The sequence below is a fragment of the Apteryx mantelli genome, chromosome 1 (assembly GCF_036417845.1).
Source record: "Apteryx mantelli isolate bAptMan1 chromosome 1, bAptMan1.hap1, whole genome shotgun sequence".
NCBI classification, from domain to species: Eukaryota; Metazoa; Chordata; class Aves; order Apterygiformes; family Apterygidae; genus Apteryx; species Apteryx mantelli.
In genome coordinates this window covers 221100517-221110848 of record NC_089978.1, presented here as the reverse complement: position 1 = coordinate 221110848, position 10332 = coordinate 221100517, and the positions used below count along the sequence as shown (strand labels likewise).

The window sequence follows — 10332 nt, the reverse complement described above, 5'->3', positions numbered from 1 at the left end:
GTTGGGCTGAGTGACCTTCTCCCCAGCTCCCTCTTCTCGCCTTAACTCGGTGGTGCTCGTCTCCCCTTGCAGAGGCTGAATGTCTCCACCACCTCTTTACCCTGTGGCCTCCAGTTTAGCTGGGCCCCTCTTACTGGAGTGGCTTGACAGTGCATGTGCTGGTTCTCTTCTTTCTCCCCTTAAAGTCGATGAGCTCTTTCCTCTCCTGAAGGCAATATTAAAACCATCTCCTACCGGATCTCTGATCAAGCAGCTTCCTTAAGACTGTCTTCCTTGCTCCAGTGGCCTTATCGGGTCATCCTCCGAGGGGCTGCGTAAACCGAAACGCTGCCACACTGCTGCTGTGTGATGGCAGGATCAAAGCGAAGAAGAAAGGTGGTAGGGTGTCAGTGTGGTGCCCGGGCACGTGTCTGGCCCTTTCCTCCCTCTAAGCCTGCCTGCAGGACAGGTCAGTCCCTCCCAGAGCCCTGGGGCGGCTGCTGCACGGTGGGGACAAGCGCTTGAAGGCGCTTGAGTCTATCTTGCTGCCATCAGCCAACTCTTGATACCTGCACAGGAATGTTCCCAAACATCTGCATTAAAGACAACAGCATTGGCCATAATGCTGCTATACTGAGGGAGGGAGGAAAAAAAAGTCCTTAAAACAACCAAACAAACACACACTTGCTAAGACAGCGTCTTTACTCACGAGTGAGTTGATACCCTCGCTCCAGCCGTGGGAGAGGGACCCTGGCTGCTGCTCACTGCCTGCCTTACTTTAGTTTGTAAGTCTTGTCCAGTTTCTCTGGTCCCTGTGGGTCCTTTTGGCATCCAATGTGCATGTTGTTAACGCGTGAGCGTCGTTTCCTTCCCTGCTTTTTGTGACAAAAGGACGTCCCCACGGAGCGGGGAGAGGCTGGGGAGAGAAGGGGGCCAGGAGCTGTACTTGCCTGTATTTGTGTGTCCGGTGTTCTTTGCTTTTTTTGTTGTTCTTTGGGTTTTTTTTTTAGTGCTCTGACCAGTAAATCCATCCAAAGCAGCTGCTTTGTTCTCTAACCTTGCCCCGTCTGCTGGCATCTGCCCTTGTATCAACGTTCAGAGCTGCCTTCACTGCCTGCCCTCAGCAGAGGAAGAGGAGACCGACAGCTTTTGTACTTCGTACCCAGCGAGCCTGAACTGTACTGGAGAGGAAAGTATCTCAGAGCCGTTTTTGGTGCCGCCAGCTGCAGTGCTGGGACCGGGGTGGCTCCGAGCCTTTGCTGTGCTGCAGGACCATGAGTTTCCAGCTGGCCAGCGCCCACGTTAGTTCATGGCACCTCTCCTTTCAGCATCTCCTCGCGCCCGTCTTTGCCAGGCACCCTTGCTGGGTGCCCATTTAACCAGGGCCCGTGCGGACGTGCAGCGTGGACAGACAGGCTGCTTTGGAGCAATAGCCTTAGTCCACTGCTAGCCTAGTCTTGTGGGGCCACGTTTAACATCAGTGTTCCCTCCAGGAGGATGAGGGTGGTCACTCATGGCAGTCAAACACCAAGCTGCTGCAGACGCTCTCTGCCCCTAAGACCTGCTCAGGTTTGCCTGCTGCATTAAAACCCCTGGTGTGAGAAGGTTTGCAATCAGGACAAGACAGGGAGAAAGCAAGCTCTCCCCAGTAGACCAAAAAGGCCAAGCATGGAGGGCCCAAGTCACCGTAAAGTCGCAGTAATAGCACGTGTAACCACACCTAAAGCACACGCAAGGCACAGCTTGCCCATCCAAAGGAAGACCTAATCAACGCATCGCTGCTCTCTCTACCCCACCTCCGAGCTCCAGGCAGGGAGGACAAGCGGCTTCCCAACTCCGGCTGCCCCTGCAGCCTGGCCTTCCCTCCAGCCCACCACCCTGCCATTGGCTCTGCTTACTGTGGTACTGGCATGGCGGTGACATGTCTCCACCATAACAGCTCTCACCGGTGAGATAAGCACGGTCATGGCACAAGGAGCAGCTATGCTGATCCCATGTGCCAGTCACGCTCTTCACTCAGGCGAATTTCTGCCTGGGGAATCTCTTGCTCCACCAGAGCAGAGAGCAGGTCCTGCCGCACACACGTCCCATGTCTGCTCCAAAGCCAAGGACCCTGCCACACTTGGGGCATGCGCCGCTGAGTAACTCACCGTCGCGCGGCCTCCTCCTTCAGTAGCTTCTTCAGCTCAGGTGACACTTGGAGAGGCATGGAGTCAGGAAACTGCCCCAAATCTCCACCTCATTGTGGAAGTGAAGTGCTGCAACCTCAGCAGAGCCCAGGGCCTCTTTCCCCCTACCCCCCATCATCCCATTGCTGCAAGAAGGGCCGTCTCTTGGCCCCTGAAGGTTTGACTGAGGCCAGACTGGGCACAACCCTTTCCCCATCTGAAGCAAGTCGTTCCTGCACTGCAGGTTTCAGGATCCTCCACCACCCTGCTCTGCTCCCAGGGATGCTGCTCTGACCAAGCCACCACTGCTGCCCACCTCCTGCTCTGCAAGAGCCAGCCTTGGTGGGCACCAAGTGGCTGTCCCACCACCAAGACCATCACTAACCTTGCTGCTGGGCACCCAGAGGCCTCCCACCCCAGCCTCACTGGGAGCCAGGAGCCCCACGCTGGCTCAGAGCAGCCAGCCCTGCTCCATCCTGAGGGGTTTGGAGAGCTTCTTACCTAGCGTGGTCCTGCCACAACCCTCAGCCACCAGCGGGGCTGGCAGCGCAGGCACAGAGCGGGAGCTGGCTACCGGAGGCTCATACAAGGAGAAGTGAGCTTATTTCTAGTTTGTACAAAACTGCTTTAATGACAAAACAGCTGAAAGAAAACATTTGGTGTGTTTCAAGCACCATCCAAAAGCCTTATGTGATCCCGTGGGCCAGAGTCCCTTCCAGGCCTGGGTTCAGGCCCTGGGGAAGCAGGGATCACCCCCAGCTCGGAAGGGCAAGAGGCTCTTCTCAGGCACCTTCTCCAGTGCAACACTTCCCAGGGAAGGGTCTGTCCTTGAGTCCACACGGCAACCTCCTTCAAGACCCTCCACCAAGGACCATTTTTCCTTCCATCCACACACGTGTGCTGGAAATACCTCTGTGAAGTGCTCTGGCATTAAGGCTCCTTCTTGGTTCAGGAGTGCTCCCGTTGCCACCACCTTTCCCAGCACTGACATTCCGGTTGCACCCCACCGCAAGAGCTGGAGGAGACGACAGCAGCAGACTCGTCGCAAGCAACGCTTCCAGACTGGAGCCAGCCCAGCCAAGTCCCTGAGACACGAGATGCGCCCTGCGAGGCGCTGACCCAGCAGGAGGGTTGGAGAACGCCAAGTCCAGGCCTCAGCAGCCACTGGGTGAAGGTGCAAAGAAATACACAGCCAAGAGGATGAAGTAGACCATCACCAGCACAGTGCCTAGGGCAGAAAGACCAGTTTGGAAGGGGGTTGTTTGCTGGAGCAGGAAGGAAGGTTGCATTTAAGCCTTTCTGGCGCAGTTTGGATTAGCGTGCCTGAGGAAACGCATGCTCTTCTGCCCAATCTCGGGTAAAGGGACTTAAACCCTCTCTTAAAAAGGAATAGCAGTGATTGCCCCTAGGGAGCTGCTCCCTTTTCCCACCCCAAGCCAAGCCCTGCTCTTGTATTTGGTTGCAGGGTGGCAGCTCCAGCCCTGACCCAACACCACCTAGATTGTCACCAAGACCCCAGGAATGGCTAAAGTCACCACAGGCCAGGAGCTACAGCAAGTGGGTGACCCCAGGGCTGTCTCCAGGAGCTCCCACCCCGATCCTTGCAGGGAAGCTGGGTACATCCCCACAGCAGCCTCCTGCCTGGGCATTACCTTGGAAGTAGTCACACTTGCCATCCATGAAGATGTAGTTCATGAGAACCACACTGAACATGCTGGCGTAGACGTGCAGGTCACTGAAGACCAATGTGAAGTTGGTGGGCTGTGAGGCAGAAAAGAGCTGTATTTATGCCTGACCAGAGACTTGCATGTCACCTCCCAACACGTCCCTCAGGATGGGAGCAGCATCAGCCAAGGGAGGAGATATCTGACCCCACTTCCCCCTGCAAGTGGCTGTGCTGGGCAGAGGGTGCCGAGCCAGCGGCAGAGATGACGGGGACAGTGGCTGTGTCCTTGCTGTGCCTGGGCAAGCACGTGCGTGGTGTGCCCCCCCCCCCCCCCGACTCTCCTGGGCACCACTTACGTAGAAGATGGTGAAGAGCACCAGGATGGGTATCTGCAGCATGCACACCTGGACAGCAATGCAGTTCCCGATCTCGATGCTGGGGAGGAGCAGAGGGATGTCACAGACACCAAGTGCTAAATCTCCGGCCGCAGGAGCACCAAGGATCTCACCCAGGGGCGAGATCAGAGCCCCGGCAGCCCTTGGGGTGCCTTGCAGGAGATGGGGGACGTTGTCCCACTGGAGCATCTTGGATTTCACTGTGTTGCAGCTGTTTCACAGCTGGGTTAAGCAGCAGTTTGTACCACCTGCAGTGCCAGTCCAGCTAGGACAGCTCAGCTCGGGGCGAGGACAAGGCTGCCTTTGAGAACCAGAGGAGCAGAACCTGCTTCTGGCCTCATTTTCCAGTGATTTTAAGTCCGCTCGTGGCCAAGTACCACGGCCACAGGGCTCACCACCTCATCAGCGCTGCAGGCTGGAGCCAAGCAAGGGAAAACTCAGCCCCGTTGCTGCACACCGGGGCCAGGCCAGGGCATGGGGACCGTCCCGGGGAGGACAGCGTCGAGCGCCAACCCGTTTGGGCTGCCTCACCTCAAGCTCAGGTTGTTCTGCAGAGCGAACTGGATGCCGTTGACGATTTCGGGCAGCTCGGGCACCATGGCCAGCACGGTGACCCCGATGAAGTACTGCCAAGGAAGCAGAGGTGTCAGCGCGCACGTATGGCCACATCCTGGCCACGTGCAGAGCAGCTCCTCCCACCAAGGATCAGCTCTCAGCATCCCGGCCCCATTGGGCAAGGTCACCCATGGCCAGGGTGGCTTCCCGGCCCTGGAGGGCAGGTCTCGGCCCCACCACGCTCACCTGGGAGATGGTGGAGTTGGTGAGGATGGGGCTGATGTGCTCCGTGGCCAGGTCGGCGCAGGCCGACATGCAGAGCGTGGACAGCAGGAGGATGACGAGTGCCCTCCACCGAGACCAGTGGACCACGGCGCTGTGGTGGTGGCCAGGCACTAGGGGAAAGGAGCAGGGATGCGGTCAGAAACCCTGCATGGACCTCCTGGGGTGGGAAGGGGAGCCGAGTGGAGCCGGGGCGGCACTCACTGTGGCAGTCGCTGATGTGGATGTCGTAGATGTGCGAGTGAGTTTTCAGGGTGAAGAAGAGGCCGATGAGGTAGGCAGCAGGGAGCAGCAGGGACACCGTGTACACCAGGGGCCTGCAGGACACGGCGCTCAGCCCCACGCGAGAGCCCTTCGGAGGCCACGGCGGCTCCCCCACGCCCCATGGGGCTGGGGACACCAGGACAGAGGGAGATGGACACAGCGTGGTCCAGCCTTGGGACCAGGTGGGCACAGTGGTGCCATCCCCAGGCTGGGGGACACCCTGCCAGGGACCAGGCGGCACCCCGAGGAGCCGCAAGCCAACCCAAGATGATCCACCCCAACGTGGGGACCGGGGCCACCGCGGGACACTCACTGGACGTGGCTGTAGTAGAGCGTGCCGTTGTTCTGCATCTGCAACGGAGAGTCCATCAACCCAAATCCCCGCGTGGGTGTCCCCGGGGTGGGCGCCCACCAGGAGCGCCGCGGTTCGGGGGACTCACCAGGTCGAAGTGGCAGCTCTGGCAGAGGTAGTGGCCCAGCGGGTTCTGGGTGACGTTGTGGCACTCGCCGCACACCAGCTTCCCGTACACCTTGGAGAAGAGCGTCGGGGCGAAGACGCCTGCCGGCGGGAGAGGCAGCAGTGGGCACGAGGCGGCGGCGCGGGACGTCCTCCTGCCGCCCCGGCATCGCCCCTGGGGCGCTCACCTCCCACGGAGAGGAAGAGCAGGGCCGAGCTGACGCCCGCCGAGCGGCTGTTGAACCTCTGCTCCTGGTGCCGGATGCCTCCTATCACCATGCACAAGCCCTTGGAGGCAACGGGGCCATCAGCACGACCCCGGCGAGGAGGTCCTCTCCCCTACTCGTGCCAGAGAACGGGGGCTTTCGTGACACGAGCGCCCCCTTCCCCGCCGGGCTCACCGGGACGAGGAGGACGCAGCCCACCAGGGTGCCCGTCAGCGCCGCCTTGACGATCTCCTCGTAGCACTTGTTGCCCTCGCGGGCGCCCTTGATGAGCGCCGTGATGTAGAAGGTGAGCTCCGTGATGGAGCCGAAGGTGGCGTTCACCACCGCCCCCACCGCGAAGGTGCTCTGCGCCGAGATGCTGCGGGGACGGGAAGGGGGTCAGCGGGGGGCGGCGGTGGGGCGGCCCCGGCGCGGGGGGCGGCCCGCTCACCTGGCGATGGCCATGCCGATGTAGTAGGAGAGGGGCATGATGGAGAGCAGGGCCAGGGCGAACTTCACGGGCGAGCTCGTCAGCCGGTTGCGCCCGTCCACGTAGCCCAGCACCAGCGTCACCACCACCAGCGGCAGCAGGTCTGCGGCGGCCGTCAAGGACGCGTCCGAAGCGGGGGCAACTTTCTTTGGGGGGGCAGCACCTCGGAGAGGTGGCCACGTTGGTGTCCCCCCACCCCCCCCCCAAAAAAAAAGGGGGAGAAAAAGGATACTGACGGCAAAGACGTTGATGCCATCCACGGCGTACTTGTAGTAGTAGGCGTTCACGGCGTGGTAGCAGCACAGGATCACCTCCGCCTCCAGCGGCACCTCCGTCTGCAAGGGGACGAGTCGATGACACCGCTCCGGGTGTCCCCCCCCCCCAAACCCAGCCCACCAGGAGGGTGCCCACGCCGTCCCCACCGCGCCGGAGGCCACCCACCATGCGCAGGCGCCGGACGTGCACCTGCTCCGGGGGCAGCAGCAGCACCCGGCGGGCCGTGCGGGCGCTCATCTTGGCGACGGGGATGAGGAAGACGAGGAGCCAGGCGACGAAGCAGACGAGCCCGTGGGCCAGCGCCAGCACTGGGTAGCCCAGGCAGAGCCAGGCCACGGCGGCGGCGGCGCGGCGCTGCCAAGGGGGAGGCGGCACGTTATTTTGGGTGGAAAAAAACCAATTTGGAGCAGCTGAGCTCCAAAATAACACCCCCACCCTGGGATCCATCCACCCTTTCCGCGCCGGGTGCTCACCCGGAAGCCGGGGTCCGCGGGGCGCCAGCGGCTGGGTGCCGGGCCACCGAGCAGGGCCGAGGTCTCCTGGGCGCCGCTGGCCTCCGCGGGGGGCCGCGGGGGACCCTGGTGGAGAGCGAGGACGTCAGGGCCACCTGCGTGCCCCCGCGGGGACCCGGCTCCCGGGGGCTCGCCGTTACCTCCACCCGCTGGATCACTTTGCCGAAGGGCCAGAGGAAGTAGCCGGCCAGGTCCCAGCAGAGCCGTCCTGCGGCGAGAGCGGCGTCGGACGTGGGGCAGGGACGTGGGGCAGGAGCCCAACGCCCCCCACGTTGCACCAGCTCAGCCCCGGGGTGCTGCCAAGCCCGGAGACCCGCTCCGGGCCAATCCCGGAGGCGAGGATTTAGCGGGGAGCCGGGAGGACTCACCGTAGGGAGCCCCGACGACGGTGAGGAACATCACGGCGGCCACCAGGAGGTAGAGGAGCGCCAGCCACCAGCCGAAGAGCAGCAGGTAGAGCACGTTGCCGCACGTCACCGTGGAGCCTGCGGGGAGGGACGGGCTCTGCTTGGCCACCCGTTGCTCCACCAGCCCTTTTCTCCCCAAAAACGTGCTCAGGGAGTCAACACCGCTTGCCCGTGGGCTTGGCGGAGGAAGAAGTGGCCACGTCCCACCAGCAGCCATGGGATTTAACTGAGCATCCCCAGGCTTTGCTGCTGGCAGAGCCAGGAGCCACCATCTTCCTGAGCCTGCCCGACCCGCGAGCCTCCACGGCTGCCCGGAGCTTCATGGCTCAGCCTGGTCCCCATGGCCCCAAGTGGTCCCCCACCTCCGGGGCCCTTGATGACGTTCAGGTCGGAGTAGAGCTCCTTCACGATCTCCGAGCGGTCCTCCCAAGGCCGGGCAGTCACGTGGCTCTTCCACTTCTTGAAGCCGAACTGGAGAGAGGGGAAGGGTTGAGTCGCGTGCAATCAATTATCAGTCATGTGGGGCCGGTGGCCAGACCGTGGTGGCTCCCCGGAGGGGACAACCCGGGGCAAGGCCACCTCTTGGGTCTCCTCTCTGCGCATCTCCATCCATCCCCATGCTGATGTCTCCAACAGCAGCCTGGGATGGAGATGCTCCCCCCGCCACCCAAAAAAACCCACCCGAGCCGCGGGAAGAGGGTACGGGGAGGACCTACCTTGTAATTATTGGAGAGCTTGTTGGCCTCCACCACGTTCTCGGCCGTCAGGGTGGTTTTCACCAGGCAGCTCTCGCACACTGCCACCTCCTCCGAGTGCTGCTGGCAGGCGACGACTGCGGGCGAGAGGCGAGCGGGTGCTAGACCGGGGGCGGGGGGGGGGGACGGGGACGATCCCCCTGCCCGGCGCTGCTGGGCTTTCGGGACCGACCTACCGGGCAGGATGCGGGGAGCGAAGATGCCGTGGTGGTGGTGGGAACCCGAGGGCAGGTCGCCCAGGTCGCCCTGGGCGTTGTTGATGGCGGCGCAGCGGCGGTCGCAGAGCGAGCCCCGCCGCGGCCCCTCGCCCCCCGCCTCCAGGTCCTTGGGGGGGTCTGCGAGAGAGGCAGCGGCCCGACGGCCCCCCCCGGGGGCCACCGAGCCCCCGTGCGTTCGCCCCGGAGCCTCCTCGGCTCCCCGGCCTGCAGGGATGCTGGGGGTGGCGGGGGACAAGCACCGGCCCCGGGAGCAGGATTCCCCCCCCCCCACGGCTCGCACGCTCCGGCAGCCGCTGCACCCCGGTGCAAAGCTCGGGGGGGGGGGGGGAGCCTGGAGGGGACCCCCCCAAACCCCCAGTGCAATGCTTGGTGCCACCCCACTGTGCAACCCCGCCTTTCCCTGGTGCAAAGCCCAGGGAGGGACCCCCACCCGTGCAAAGCCCCCCGGTGCAATGTCCAGGACCGCCCCCCCCTCCACGGGTGCAACACCCAGGAGGAACCTCCCCCCCCCCCAATGCAATACCCAGGAGGGACCCCCCCCCCGGTGCACCCCCCCCCCGGGTGCAATGCCCAGGGGGAAGCCCAGGAGGGACCACTCTCCCCCCCCCCCCCCGGTGCAATGCGCAGTGCCGCCCTGCCATGCACCCTCCCCCTCCCGGTGCAATATCCAGGGTCCCCCCCACCCTCCGCCCCGGTGCAAAGCCTAAACCCCCCCCGGTACAAAGCCCGGTCCCCTCCCCCCGCCCCGGTGCAATGCTCGGGGCCACCCCGCCGTGCAACCCCGCCGGTGCAATACCCGTGAAGGCCCCCCCGGTGCAAACAACCCCCCCCCGGGTGCAGGGCCCCCCCGGTACGGCGCGGCGCCTCGCTCACCCAGCGCGTCCTGCGTGTAGCGGCGGCGGCGGCCGGGCTCGCCCTCGCTGGCCATGGGGGCGGCGGCGGCGCCGGGCTCGGCGATAGCGCAGCGCCGCCGCCGCCGCCGCTTTTAACGGGCGGCGCCGGGAGCGCGCGGGGTCCCGCCCCGCCGGGCAGGGCCGGGAGCGGAGCGGAGCGCGGGGAGCCGCCTGCGCCCTGTCCCGGGGGGGCGGCGGTGGGTTGCAATGCACCGAGCCGCGGGGTGCGCAGCGATCCGGGGTACCGGGGACCCAGGGAACAGCGTGTTGGGGTGCGCCGGGTGGTGGGGGGCAAAGGAACCAGGAGCGCTTGGTGCATCGAGGTGCACAGTGCATCGGGGTGCACGGCAAACCGGGGTGCACAGGGGCTTGGGTATGCCATATAGCGAGGTACATGGGGGGGCCGGGGTGCATGGGGAGCAGTGTGCACGGTATATCGGGGTGCAGGGGGATCCAGGGCGCAGGGGGACCCGTGTGGACACGGTGCCGGGGTGCAGGGGGAGCAGCGTGCAGGGTGTTTGGGGGTGCAGGGGGACCCGTGTGCACACAGTGCTGGGGTGCAGGGGGGAGTGGTGTGCGGGGTGTTTGGGGGTGCAGGGGGATCCGGGGCCCAGGGGGACCCGTGTGCACACAGTGCTGGGGTGCAGGGGGGAGTGGTGTGCAGGGTGTTTGGGGGTGCAGGGGGATCCGGGGCCCAGGGGGACCCGTGTGCACACAGTGCCAGGGCACCGGGGGAGCAGTGTGTGGGGTGTTTGGGGGTGCAGGGGGACCCGTGTGGACACGGTGCTGGGGTGCAGGGGGTGCAGTAT

General features: G+C 64.1%; 1 protein-coding gene across 2 annotated transcripts; it reads right to left on the bottom strand.

Moving 5' to 3' along the window:
- Window positions 1–2754: 2754 nt before the first annotated feature.
- Window positions 2755–9573, bottom strand: LOC106489367 (uncharacterized). 2 transcript variants are annotated; one of them, XM_067317584.1, is made up of 20 exons: window positions 9504–9573; window positions 8589–8747; window positions 8374–8489; window positions 8020–8128; window positions 7619–7735; window positions 7391–7458; window positions 7212–7316; window positions 6904–7092; window positions 6695–6797; window positions 6424–6565; window positions 6168–6351; window positions 5955–6054; window positions 5750–5868; window positions 5623–5660; window positions 5250–5362; window positions 5010–5158; window positions 4740–4834; window positions 4170–4248; window positions 3800–3908; window positions 2755–3311 (listed from the first exon to the last, which is right to left on the bottom strand). In XM_067317584.1, the coding sequence occupies exons 1-20, from the start codon at window positions 9556–9558 to the stop codon at window positions 2875–2877; spliced, it is 2586 nt and encodes an 861-aa protein (XP_067173685.1). In that variant the 5' UTR covers window positions 9559–9573; the 3' UTR covers window positions 2755–2874. The 2 variants fall into 2 exon arrangements, with proteins under 2 accessions (XP_067173685.1, XP_067173686.1); XM_067317585.1 differs by having other exon boundaries at window positions 3223–3375.
- Between the last annotated feature and the right edge of the window lie 759 nt (window positions 9574–10332).